Below are 14,793 nucleotides of genomic sequence, written 5' to 3' on the forward strand. Positions count from 1 at the left end.
GTGGCCCATTTTCAGGAGGGAATCGACAGGCCTCAGAAGCTGGCTCACTGTTCAGGTTGGCTTTAGATGCGCCGTCCTCATCACCTCCTATCTTCCCACCTCCCTGGGGGTGGCTGCTTGGACTCCCCCTCTCTCACTGCAGCCCCTTGGAAGCTACGAAGTGTCCTGTTTTGTGCCGATTCTTTCTGCGGGCATAATGGCAGGAGGAGGGATGGAGAAAAGCCACAGGAGCCAGCAAAGCCGGCCCACACTGTGCAAAGGCAGAATCCACCAGAAGCCGACAGGAAGTGCTTGAAACGCACACCAGGAGTCTTTCGAGTCACACGCTCACGGGGCCCAGGCTCCAGTTCATCACGCATTATTCTTGTCTGCTCCTGAAAGGGTTCGGTGCTCAGTCCTGTCCAACGCTTGGCAACCCCATGGACTGTAGCCCACCAGGCTCCTCTGTCCATGGGATTCTCCAGGCAAGAATTCCGGAGTGGGTTGCCATTCCCTTCTCCAGGAGATCTTCCTGACCCAGGGATCAAACCTAGGTCTCCCGCATTGCAGGCAGATTCTTCACCACCTGAGCCACCGGGGAAGCCCTGCTGGCTCTTAGAGACGTGAACTATTCAATGTGTTCTTTAAGGGTTATTGCAGTGATGGCTCTTTAAAAAATAGATTTCTAAAAAGTCACCAATTCTTGGTCTTTATGCCCTACGAATCCTTTCACCTTGAGCGTGGGGTGGACCTAGTCACTTGTTTCTAACAAATGGAAGATAGGAAAGGGAGGGGATGTCTCTGCCGGGATTAGCTTATAGATGGTGACTTCCTCCTTGTTCCTCTTTCTCTCTCTCTCCCCGTCTCTCCCACTTGCTTTCTTTCTCTTTCTTCTTCTTCTCCAGCACTTGCTCTGATAATGTAAGCTGGAGAGACTCGTGTGGCAAGAAGCTGAGGGTAGCTCTAGCCAAACACCAGATAGAAACGGAGGTTCTCAGTCCAACAATCATCAAAGAGTTGAGTCCTTCCAACGACCACATGACAGAGCTTGGAAGTAAACCCTTCTCCGCCTGAACCTTCCAGTGAGATCATGGCCCTAGTCAGCACCTTGATTGCAGCCTTGTGAGAAACTCTGAGACAGAAGATTCAGCTAATCCACACCTAGACTCCTAACTACAGAAACCCTGAGATGGTAGAGGTGCATTGTTCAACGTTTCTAAATATGAGGGTCATTTGTTACACAGACATGTATAACTTACACACTCATCTCAGGCAACATCTACTCCATGAAGACTTCAATACCTCCTGCCACACACACACTCACACACACTCACACATTCACACACACACTCACACACACTCACACACTCACTCTCACACACACATTCACACTCACACACACATTCACACTCACACACACTCAACACACACTCACACACTCTCACACACTCAGTCTCACACACTCACTCTCACACTCACACTCACACTCTCACACTCACACTCACACTCACACACACACTCACACACATTCACACACACTCTCACACACTCACACACTCACACTCACTCTCACACTCACACACACAGTCTCACACTGTCACACTCACACATACTCTCACACTCACACACACTCTCATACACACACACTCACACACACTCACTCTCACACACACACTCACACTCACACTCTCACACACTCTCACACTCACACACAGTCACATTCTCACACTCTCACACTCACACTCACACATACTCACACACACTCTCATACACACACACACTCACTCACACTCACACACACACACACTCTCACACACACACTCACACTCACACACAGTCTCACACTCTCTCGCACACACTCACACACACACTCACACTCACACACTCACACACACACACACAGTCACACTCACACTCACACTCTCACACACTCACACACACAGTCACACTCACACTCACACTCTCACACACTCACACACACAGTCACACTCACACTCTCACACACACAGTCTCACACTCACACTCTCACACTCACACATACTCTCACACACACTCTCATACACACACATTCACTCACACTCACACACACACACTCTCACTCTCTCACACACACACTCTCACACACTCTCTCACACACACACTCACACACACACTCACACACAGTCTCACACTCTCACACACACACACTCACACACACACTCACACACTCACACTCACAGTCTCACACTCTCACACACACACTCACAGACTCACAGTCTCACACACACACTCACACACACACACACACAGTCTCACACTCACACACCACACACACACACTCACAGTCACACACACATACACACACTCTCACACTCTCTCACACTCACACCACACACACACACACATTCACAGTCTCACACTCACACACTCACACACACACTCACAGTCTCACACTCTCTCACACACACATTCACACTCTCACACTCTCTCACACTCACACACACACACTCTCTCACACTCTCACAGTCACACACACTCACACTCACACACACACAGTCTCACTCTCACACTCACACACACTCACACACACTCACAGTCTCACACTCACACACTCACACACACTCACAGTCTCACACTCACACACTCACACACTCACACTCACACACTCACACACACACATTGTGAGTCTCAGAGCTCCCTCAGCACTTTGTGCTCACCTTTGGCCCAGTACGTAAAGGATTAATTGTAGTTTTCTGTTTTTGCCTTGGTCTTCCCACCAAAGAGACATGTGTTCGTGGTTATTTTGTCTTATATCTGTAGTGATAAATGTAGTTCTTAGAAAATATGATCAAAATTATCTTATGGATGAATGAGGAAATGAATGAATGAGCAAGTGAATGAATGCCATTTTGCTAAGTGACACAGGGGATTGAAAAAATACTTGAGATCTGTGTTCCCCCTGTAGGAGCTTATAATCAACTTGGAGAAGCAGATATAAAATCAACATAAATGTGAATGAAATCAGTGTTGCATCATGATAAGAAAATGTGCTATGGGCACATAAAAGATAGACTGTCATCTCTGATTGGGGAATCTGAAAATAGTCATTTCTGATTGGGGAATCGGAAAATAGTTCTTGAGGAAATGGCTTTTGAGATTGGCCTTGAAAGATAACAGAGCTTTCAGTAACCAAGATGAGGAGGAAAGGAATCCAAAATTAATAAAAACTGTAAACAAATCCTAGAAAGTCAGGAAATCTGGCTGGGGGACAGAGTCAGGCTGGTGCCCAGGGAAAGAAGCCAGATGGAGATGAAAACTGGAAATCAGTTGGCTTCAAGGGGGCACATGAGGTCACCACTCTTAGAGAACACGATGAAAGCAGAACCTTGGGAAACTGACATTTAAAAACCAAAGGGAAAGAGGAACTTGCTAAGGGTTGAGAAGACTTTGCTGAAGTTTGGAGGAGGAGGTGAGGCTCAGAGGTGGGACGTGATGCAACATAAAGAGAGGCCGCGGGATGTGGCAATTGCTAGTGACCTTTAAGAAACAGCATCTATGAAAGAGTGGAGCGGGCAGGCAGATTTTAAAATGATAGAAAGAGAGTGAGTTTTAGGGAACCAACCTAGGAAGAACCCCAGTGATAACTTGATAGACCTCCTGTTACGATTTCTGAGTCTCTGGGGATGTTGATTGTGAAATAACTCATCCGCTCACCAACATCCTTCTTTATCTGAAATAAAAAATACCTGACCCTATCAATGGGTCTGTACCTCTACCAACAATATACCGATGTGATTACTATCAAGTTATTGTGTCTTGCTTTTTGGTAGTTCAAGGACTCACTTTTTATTCCAAACAACAATTCATTTAGGATATTCATCTGCCTACTTTGGAAGCTTTGCCCTTCCATGCACATTGTGACTAAAATCACACTGGATCTATAAAAACTGCAAAGGAATGAAAATTAAATTCATCATTTCATTCGATTTTCTTTAATGGTTTTCAAAAGTGTTTAGTATTTTTTCAAGATTTTTTTTTTTAATGTGGACCCTTTTTAAAGTCTTCATGGAATCTGTTACAATATGGTTTCAGGTCTATGCATTGGTTTTGTGGCTGAGAGGCATGTGGGATCTTAGCCCCCCAAACAGGGATGAAAACCACACCCCCCACATTGGAAGGTGAAGTCCCAACCACTGTGCTGCCAGGGAAGTTCCTCAAAAGTTTAAACACTTCATCCATCACCATCCTGCACTTTTACTGGATTTTTTCTTCTCTTTACCATTTCTTTTGCCATATAAATTACTCCTATTTTTCAATTGTGTTAAAAATGTATTTCTGATGAAAATAGACTCATGGGCTCTGATGCTATATCCAGGCAACTTCTTTAGTCTCATTCATTTTAACAGTTTACATTTAGATTGTCTTGTATTTTCTCTAGTGACAGTCATATTATCTGCAAATAAATGACAGTTTTCTTTATAACTCTTTTTGTTTTTCTGATTTTACTGTTGTGACTAGAACTCAAATAAAGGCTTGAATACAATTTGGGGAGGAAAACACACACACACAAATGACCCTACCCAACATTTTTCTTTTCTCTAGTGAACAAGTTCACACAGCTTATAACTGTTAATTCTGGGCCATTTATAGATGTTTCATCTGGTTTTGCTCATCTGTGTCCTCAACTCAACTGTGAAGTCCATAAGTCAGGGAGGACGTTTGCTCCATCTCATCACTCAGCAGGTACTTAAAAATCTCAACAAAACCATGATAACATTCAGCTTTCATAAACTCTTTATCATCCCCCAGAGTATTTTTTTTTTTAGGAGCCATTTATTGGGAGCTTACTAACTGCCAGGCTGAGAGCTTTGCATTCATGATCTCTTTTAATCCCCTTATGAATTTTGGGATTCCAAGGGGCTAGGAGTTATAAGTGCCCCTTTCTCACAAATGAGCCAAAAGTGGAAAAAAGAAGTGGGGTATGGTTTACTTAAATGGAGATCCTCAGAGTTAAATGAGCTAAAAGTACACTTGCAAGCACATCACAAACATAGACAGGTGACCACCTGCCCTGGGTTTACCTGGAACTGAGGCCACTCCCAGGACATGAGACTTTCAGTTTTAAAACCAGGGAGGCCCAGGCAAACTGGGACCAAGGAACATTCCACAGTCTTCAGGGATGAAATAGTAAAATGTAATGATAAAGGGGGCCAGCAGCTGTGTCCCTTCAGGAATATTTATCATGAGAATTCCAATGTAACTGTCATATGATTTGGGTTGAAAATCACAGTAGAGTATGTTTCTCAACATATAGAAATACACACTTGTCATTCACCAGCTTATTCTTAGAAAAGTGTGGTTTACAAGTAAGCCACACCTAGAGCACATTATCACCCTTCTTCCTCCTTATGTTCATTAAAATCTGGAAGAAAAGCCCAGATTTATCATCCTGGTTGGTACTTTCCCAGGGCCCCAAGGAGTCATCTGTGAAGCTTTAGCCTGACTTCCTCATATTCTTCTAGAACCACATTTTGAAAGTTAAACAAAAATTTTACTCTTGATTTGCCAATTCTCAGAAATCTGTCCTTTTTGATGTGACAGCCATAAAAACTTCAAAAAGAAAAAAGCAGAGTTTTTCTCACTTTCATTACAGCTACTGTGTTGTATTGCAAATGACTTTTTTTCCCCCCAAATAGGACGTTTTTCCTCCTCTGCTCCACTCTCTGATGAACTGATACACGTGTGTTTCCTGAGGACAGAGGCTCTGGGAACCACTAAACAGTAACCTTGGTAAAACCAGATGTCATAACCCACACCCACTCAGCGAGCGCTCCCTGCCTCTGGCCCAGCCCAGGTCCAAATGAATCACCCAGGACGCGGGCTGGCTCGTTTCTACCTTCTCTATTGTTCGGGGTTTGTTTGTTTGTTTGTTTTATGTTGGCACCGATTTCTTCTTCCTTCCTAATTCCTGCCTGACTTTCTGAAATAGAGCAGCCAAACTGCTGTTTTGCCTGCATTCTTCGAATCCCTTTCTCGACCATTGCGAATCCGCCCTGCGGGCCTGTCTCAGGAGGCGCTGTTGGGGCGCTGGCTGGGAGCCGGCGAGCCGGCGGGGAGCGGATCTTTCATAATTCCTTGCGCCCTTGACACAGAACCCCTCCCCGGGGTGCGGTGGGCCTCGGCCTCCCCGCGAGCCCCCGGGTTTCCTGATAACCTGAGCCAGCTTCCAGCCTCCGGAGGCTGCGGGCCCATCGCTGGAAGTGGGGGTCAGCGCAGCCGAGCTGCGCTTACCGGGATGCCTCCTTCACCAGCTGGGTTAATAATCAACCTGCAACCCTCAGGAAACCCGGGGTAGAATCCCTAGCTGGGGAACCCTTAGCCTTGCTCTGGAATGAGTTCTCTCCCCTGTCCCCCGGTTGGAAGCGGCCCTGTTCTGGGGGCAGGAGAGGGGAGCTCTGAGGCGACAAAGGCGCGGGTTCAAATCCTGTGTCTTCCGCTCTTTGGCCAATTAACTCTGGGGAGATGGCTGGTTCCCAGAGGCTGTTCCCTTCCCTACAGAATAAGAAAGATGATCATGCTTTCCAAATTATATGCACTAAGTGAAACAAATCATAGTTTCTAAAATGCTGAGCTTGTCATGGGTGATCCATAAATGGTTATTTAACTTGGAACTTCCCTGAGGGTCCAATGGTTAAGAATTCACTTCACAATGTAGGGGAAACAGGTTGGCTCCCTCACTGGAGAACTAGAATCACATGTGCCAAGGAGAGCGTTGAAAGAGCCTGCGTGATGCAACAGATTCCCAGTGCCATGCAGTAAAAAAGCAATAAGTACAAAATAAATAAATAAAAATGTTAATGGTATTGGTCTTGAAGTTTTGTCCACAGGAGGACAGACTCAGAGGAGCCCTAAGTTCCCTAAAGGCAGGTCTTTCCTTCCGTCCTGATGAAAAGACTGCCCCCCCCACCCCCCACCACTGAAAACAGCCTTATCCAAATCTAGTCTGAGCTAACCAGACCAGTTCTTCTTCCTATTTCTTGAGATGAAATTGTGTAAATCAAGACGTGAATTTTTATATGAAAATGTACAAGGGGCTTCGGGTAATTCGATAATATTCGTGAAACCTAACACAAAGGAGGTGGCAATAAATGTTCTGCCGTCACTAAGAGGTCACAAATTAAAAGCAGGTGTCTCATTAAGGGAAAAATGGCCGCTTCCTCTCCAATTCCACACTGCCATACCGCCTTCCTTCAAAAGGTTTCATTTTAGTCTAGAAACCTTAGTTGCACAAGATCTTCCATAGCTTGGTAAAGAAGCTAGTACGTAACCCTCTGTTCTGACAGTAAAGAACATGCATAGAGCGGGAGTGAGCCAGAAGTCAGGCACTTTCCCACCTCGTCTGATCTTCAAGATGGTTTGAAATGGGTGCGTTTTACACCATTTTAGAGGAAAACAAGGGTCAAGTCATTTATCCAGAGTTCCCCAAAGAGTAAGTGGTGAAACAACGGACTGACTCCAATGCCAGAAGCCAGTGACCCTTGTGGGCAGAAGAAATGTGTGGTTTAGAAAATAGCTGGGTAAAGATGTGAAGTCGGGAACAAACAAATCTCAGAAGCTCCATCAGAGACTGTTAGTGAGAGAGCGTGACCAAAAGGAGAAATGCCTTTTTTAAAAAACACTAGATGTATCAAGGTTTGTTTTTTTTTTTTTTTGGCTTGTTTATTCTAATTTCAACCCAAACCCCAACCCAGGTTCCGTGTGATGTGCAATCTCAGAGTGGACAAGGCTAGGAGGCAGTGTGAGACCCAGACTTCTAATTCCAAATCTCCATCTACGACTCTAATTAATTTTCTGACATTTTGGTTTTCTAAAAAGCGGCCAGTTTGGAAGAAGACAGTAGGTAGGTGTGACCATCACACTATGACTTTACTAAAGCAAATTCTTTTTTTCAGACTTTTTTTTTTGGATGTGGACAATTTTTTAAAGCCTTTATTGAACCCATGAGCAGAAGTGCCTCTGTTCCATGCCTGTTCCATGCCTTGACCTCTTGGCTGTAGTACCTTTAGAATCCTAACCCCCACTGGGACCCCCCAATCAGGGATCCAGCCCATACACCCCACCTCCCCGATCCCCACGCTGGAAGGTGAAATCCCAACCGCCAGGGAAGTAAACAGTTTCTGAAAGTCCTCAAAGGAGAAGCTCCTGCTAATGCCTGCATTGCCCTGACAACAGTTTTGCTCTTGAACCATGACCTGTTACATAAGAATGCTCAGGTGATTAAGCGGCCAGGTGTGTCCTGGCAGGCGCTCTCAGCTATTTCCAGCCTCATATAAGAAGCAGGCCTGACCGAGTGAGGTCATCATCAGGGAAGCCAGGATGCCCGGGCAATTCTCATTTCCCAGAAAACATTTACGTGTCCGAGAACCCCCGCACGACTTCCTCCAGGACTTACCATCAGTGTTGGGGGGAAGAGTCTGCGGGGTAGTTGGTTCTTTTTGTTGTTGTTTTGGGATGGTTTGGCGTTTTACATCCACGCTTTTACTTCTTGCAGACCCTTCAGTTCTCTCTGAATCCTGTCTGAAATAAGGGGGCGAGTAGGAAGTGTGATGCAAGGCCTTCTATAGGCATCTTTGTCACCCCGTTTTCCGTTTCACACCACAGAGACCTTGACGATCCGGGTCTCTGAGCGCAGAGGAGTAGCTGACCCAGACAGGCTGCCTCAGTCGGTCACAGCTCAGCAGACACTCAGACCCCGCTTGGGAGCGTCCGGCCGCAGCACTCCAAACTGGGGCACCCTGTGGCACCCTCACTCTCGGCCGCTGTTCTCTTTCCAAGGTGTATCTTCTGGGGCGTCTTCCCCTCTGACAAAGCTGTGAGGAGTCTGACGGACTCCTCACCATTTATGATGTGCCTGCCCAGCGTGGTGTATGCATGTGGGCAGTTACTGCAAGGGATTAAAGCCCATAATCACAGGGCCCAGCACCTTTAGACTGAAGAACTTGTTTCATTCCTAGATACAGGATAGATGATAGATACATAGATTCTTCCCAAATATAGACTATTGAGGTTTTCTTTTAAATCTAAGTGCAAATCAAAAAGTATTTTTTAATTCATAGTAGCTCTTTGTTGGTCAATAGATACAATTATGTGGACATCATGGGAACTTTTTGACATTTAAATAGAGTTCTCAAATAGACTCACAGAGAACGAACTTATGGTTACCAGAGGGAAGGGCAGTTAAGGAATCTGAGATCCACCCGTACACACTGCTGTATTTAAAGTGGATCACCAACAAGGACCTCCCACAGAGCCCGCAGAACTCTGCTCAGCTCACGTGGCAGCCGGGATGGGAGGGGGGTTTGGGAGAGAAAGAATACATGTATACGTCTGTGCGCCTGCAACTATCACATTAATTGGCTATACTCTAAAACAAAGTATTTTAAAAATGGGAGTTCTCAGAGAATAATGCTCAGACCATCAAACACGGGCCCCACCTTTCCTGAAGCCAGGCTCCCCCTACCCGTTTTGCGGCCATCAGCTCCCCCAGCCACCTTCCCCCGCGGCCCTTCCTCTCTCCCCATCTGAGGGCGGCGACTCACATCCCAGGACCTCAGCACACTCAGGCGGGCAGGGCTGGGTCGGGGAGGCGGCTCTGAGACAGAGGCGAGAAGGCAGGGGTATCTTTGGAGCTCTCCCACTCAAACAGGAAGGCCGCTGGGGTCACACCTCCTTCAGCACATGACTAGTTGCAGATGACGCAATACCTGCTGCACGGAGCTGGGGCGGCGGGAGGCAGCAGCTCAGGGCAGCTACAGAAACAGCACCCGAGTCCCCTCGCCGGGCAGGCAGAGCCAGGAGCAGCCAGGGACCCGGCCTCAGCAAACCTCTAGGTTAGACCTTGAGTCTCCACCGCCCGCCTCAGTCTCCAGGCATCCATCTGCAGCACATGGCAGCACTCGAGACCTGTGCCTGGCATTCATTTCCTATTTTTCCCTACTTCTTTTCCCAATTAAAGCCTAAGTCTCTAGAGAGCAGAAATCACGGCAAATGTCCCGGTAGAACCTATTCCCACCACAGTACTGGAGCAGAGGTGGTTTGGTCAAGAGGTGACTGCTCATGGAGGTTACTGAAAATATTTTGGTTTTACAACGAACACTCAGTAGCTTACACGATGAAAAATAAACACACAGAAAAGAATGTTGGTAAACTTTAATAGGTTACAGCTACAGTATGAAATTTTAATTGTATATATGTATAAATACAGTTATAGACCATAAATATCCACAGCAAAACATTCTCCTCTAGGCAGATGCTGCACCCCCCCCCCCCAAAAAAGTCTTTGCAACTAAATAAATGAACAGCTTTAAGTAATACTGAAGAAAAAAACATGCTGAGGTAATTTTTCATCTAAAGTGACTACAGCCTATATTAAAACATTCTTCCTGAAAGAGTTCAAGTAGTTGTGAAACCCTCGCCTCAAAATTCCAAAATACAACTTTATTATCAAACGAAACAAAAAATAGTTTAATGATAAATAAGTAAAATAAATAAGATTATTCCTGCTGAAATTCAATCATAACAGTATTATTTCTTTTCTATATATTTGTGGAGATTTGTTGATAGCCTGGCCTTTTAATAATTGAAAACAAAGGAATTCATGAAGCCTGTCTTACCTATTACTCTAACACTATATATATATAGATAGATAATATATATATAGGAGGTGAAGTTATGCATATGTATGTAAATAGGATTTTCATTCTGGACGAGCAATCTGTTCCTTTTGAAAAACACATGTATGTATCTCGATTATGAAAACATGCTTAATCTCTCTTAAAAGAATCACTCTTATACAATATGCCCTGAGTATAAGAAAGGACATTTTACAGATTTTAGAAATTTCTTTAAAAACATTCATTTTCTTATCAACAGTTATATTAGAATATTCATCTTACCAAGTTTTAATTACAGCAAGTTAAAAAAATCTATCGCTTCTTAAATTATTCCGAGTTATGCAAAATCCCCATGCTTCTTTTTCTTTTCTGCAAGAATTTCACTGGCACCAAGTAACACTTCAGATTTTTTCAAAGCGTATCACTTCCCAGTTTGAGGCTCATTGGAACACACTTTAGTAAAAGGTCTTCTGAACAGAAACAACAATACATCTTAACTCAAAAGAAACTTTCAAATTAGTTTATATTTTGTAGTGACTTATGAAATTAACATTCACTATCACATTCAGTGTTCTCAATAATATATATAAACCAAAAGATTACAGTGTTCTGGTACTGTCACCCAAAAGTAGAAACAAACATGGAATATATTGTTTCTCAGCCCGACCATAGTCTATAATCATTTGTCAGTTCCTCTTACACTGGGCAGCAACCTTCAGCAAAAATACTAGAACAAGTCTCTAAACAAAACCAAAACGTATAAAGAATTGATTCCCTATGTTCAAAGCTCCTCCACTCTTGTTTTAAAATAAACAAAGTGGATTTTTAATGTTCTCCAATCCCAAACAACGACTTCTGGCAAACCTCGGACAGAAATTCATGTGTGGAGTTGTATCCATCTTCAGGTGTGTTGTATCCATCTTCGTTTCCATGAGCATTCAAAAGCAAATCAGAGTTCCTTCACGTTCTTCTCCATTACAAAGCAGTCTCTTTTCTAATTGATGAAATTTGCATTTACTGGGGAGTCTTCTGATGAAATCTGCACCTACTGAGGAATCTTCCTTTTGAAAGGAGTCTCCTCATTCGAAAGCTTCTTAAGTCAAGTTCCTGAGCGGAGGAGTTTGGATATCAGATTCACAAGTTTCTGCCGGAAATTCAGTTTGTCTCCAATTCTCCTCAACTGAATAGCACACTCAACTTCAGGATCTGAAAAGGAAAGCAAAGTATCAGTTACACTGACGTTGCAAACTGCAGCCCACAAGAGTTAATACACCCATCCCAAGGACAAGTTGAGTATTTATCCTATAAAGCATTATCTTAACTTTATGTACACTTGTTTTCCAAATGTAAAGAAAGAAAAGCAACTTATACCACACGACATACACAAACATATAGTGACTCATAAACAGAAATAATTAAGCAAAAATAAACTTGATTTTTTTTTTTTTTAGCATCCTGGATGAAGCAATGTTATCTTACTTTCAAATATAGACATTTATGTCATACACCACAAAGTGTGAGTAAGTTTCACAGCCTCAGGTGATGTCATCCTTTTATCACTTAAGACTGGCTAGAGAAAGAAAAGTTAAATTCTTTTATGTTATTTTCAAGTACAACTCACTTTGTAAATGGCAATAATTCATAGTTCATAGATTATGCCCTCATAATATGTAAATCTAAATGCATTATTATCCTCATTTAAACAATTCTTTCAAGTCCATAAAAGCTTATTCTAAAATTAAGTCCACATTTTCTAAAATAACTTAAAATTTTAAAACAAATTCTTCCCAATCTGTACCAATCCACTGCCTCTATGGAGATGAGTGAAGCAAAAAAACAAATAATGTTTAGTTCACGTGTTTACTATTTTTTAAGATTAAGATACTGTAATAAACTGAATATAAGGAGAAAGTAATATTTATAATCTAATTTCTAAGTAAACTTTTATAGTAAATGAAATCAACACCAAACCTATACTGACGACAAACATATACTGATTTTCTTGGATAGTGCAAAAAGCAATTCAGCTTCTTTTTGGTGCATTTCAATATCATGATCATGATCACTATAAACCATTATGACTACAAATTAAAAACTGATTTACTTTGTAAACAGTCCCTGCAAATACCCTATTTAGGCTCAAAATAACCAAATTCTCTTTTTACAAGAGCTGGGTAAAATTTTCATAATTCCTAAAAAAAATTAATTAATAATCCCTAACAAGACACCTAATAAATTTTCTAAGATATATTTCTTTATAGGCTATAGGATCAGGCATTCGGAAAAGTATTTAGTAAAACATGTCCTTTTCAGTTGAGTTAGAAATACTAACACAATCCTAAAAAAACAATCATCATTCAGCCTACCGTTTTGAAAGCCCTGAATTGTAACAGAAAAAATTATCCCTTTCATCAAGAAAAAAAGAGAGAGAAAACAGCACCTAGTTGCTTCTTTAATGATTTTATTACATCTATAAATGTATTAATTAAAAAACATAACTATGTGTGGTGATGGATGTTAAAGTTATTACAGTAATCATGCCACAATTGATACATATTTCAAATCATTATGATGTTCACCTAAAACTAAGACAATGTTATACGTCACTCACATCTCAATTTTTTTATGTCTTACCATCAAATCAAGTTTAAGAGGGACCTTTTTGCTGTCCCTTATTAATGGGGGCTCAGTTCGACGGTTAAGGTTATGCAATTCTCTGCAACATAGCCAGAACTCCTGGACATCACAAAAGATGACAAAGCTTCTTCCCTCCGAAGCAAGAGACACAGAACAGCCTTGTGCCAACTTAGCCACCGCCACACTGGCCATGCACCACTTCATTTGCACGCCCAAGGGGCCCCCTAAAATTTAACTAAGCTTAAAAGGGACCCGATACAGTCTGAGGTAACAGCAGTATGACCCACACGGATTTCCAGCCCACGGTCTTACTTCTTTGCTACTGCTCCTTAGCAGACGTCTGCCTTGTTTGATAAAATTTATAAAAGCGGGGAGGAGGACAGCTGACCTGAAGTTACTTAATGGAGCTACATGGATGGGGAAGGGCGGAGGAAGGGATGGATTAAACAACACTGTGTACCATCTCCTGTTTTTTTCCTACGCCATTTCTGTAACTAATACCGACTCTTAAAGTGTTATACTTTTATCTAAGAAGCCAGGCCTTCTAGGCTTCTGGCCTCGTTGGTCCTTTCGGGGCTTCCATAACCCTCCATCCGTCCTTTGCAGAACTGTGATGGCATCAAGCGTTATTATCGCTTTTGTTGGTGCTGGGGCTGGAGACAGCGGTCAGGCGGAGAAGGGTCCTCAAAAGGTCCTGGACCCCGGAGGAAAGGGCCTGTCTCGGGAACCGCTGAGCGCCAGCGGCGCCCCCGGCCGTGACAATGACTTTCTCCGCGTGGCCCCGGCGAGGGCGAACGCGGACGGAAGGCAGGCGAAGGAGAGGCGGCTTTCGGCCGCCGCTCAAACGCAGCAGCATCCCCATCGCAAGGCGCACCCCTTTCCTCGCCACCGCTAGCGCCCCGGGTTAAACCCGAAGAGCTTCCCGGAGGCGCTCCTAAAGCACGTGCCAGGGCGCGGGTCCCGCCCGGCTCTTAGGCCCCGGAACGACGGGCTGCCCATGCCCGGACCGAAACCGCGACCCCGGCCCCCTTCCCGGTCAGAATCTCCGCGGGCCCCAGTTCTCCCTACCTGCCGGGACCCGCGTGGGGCTCGGCTGGGCGCTCCTACGAGCCCTCCTTCCAGGCATCTCTGCAGACGGCCGCCGGTAGACCCGGGCAACTCTGGGATGCAACCCGAGCACCTCGGGTCTGCAGGACGCGGGCCGCAAGCGGGGCAAACGGGTCGGAGCCGACGGTCCGCACGGAGCAGGAGAAACTAAACTGCGCGCTCGCAGGGACCTCGCAGCACTGGCGCTGCAGCAGCCCGCGCTCGGGTCTTACGGGGACTTCCCGGTGACGTAGCGAAACCCGCCGCGGACCCCGCCCCCGGCCCGGGCCCCGCCCCCGGCCCGGGACCCAGCGCCGCGGGGGCGGGGCGCGTCCGCCCCACTCGCCGGCCTGGGACCCCGGAGGCGGGGCCGAGCAGATCGGCGGCTGGGCCGAGCCGGGCTCCGCGCGGGAGGGAGGCCCGATCCGGCCCCGAAATT

General features: G+C 44.8%; 1 protein-coding gene across 1 annotated transcript; it reads right to left on the reverse strand.

Moving 5' to 3' along the window:
* Window positions 1-10,152: 10,152 nt before the first annotated feature.
* Window positions 10,153-14,492, reverse strand: PMAIP1 (phorbol-12-myristate-13-acetate-induced protein 1). The gene is made up of 2 exons (XM_020901130.2): window positions 14,337-14,492; window positions 10,153-11,837 (listed from the first exon to the last, which is right to left on the reverse strand). Exons 1-2 carry the CDS (start codon window positions 14,392-14,394, stop codon window positions 11,731-11,733), a joined length of 165 nt encoding a protein of 54 aa, XP_020756789.1. The 5' UTR covers window positions 14,395-14,492; the 3' UTR covers window positions 10,153-11,730.
* Window positions 14,493-14,793: the final 301 nt, after the last annotated feature.

This window comes from Odocoileus virginianus, chromosome 22 (assembly GCF_023699985.2).
Source record: "Odocoileus virginianus isolate 20LAN1187 ecotype Illinois chromosome 22, Ovbor_1.2, whole genome shotgun sequence".
Lineage (NCBI taxonomy): Eukaryota > Metazoa > Chordata > Mammalia > Artiodactyla > Cervidae > Odocoileus > Odocoileus virginianus.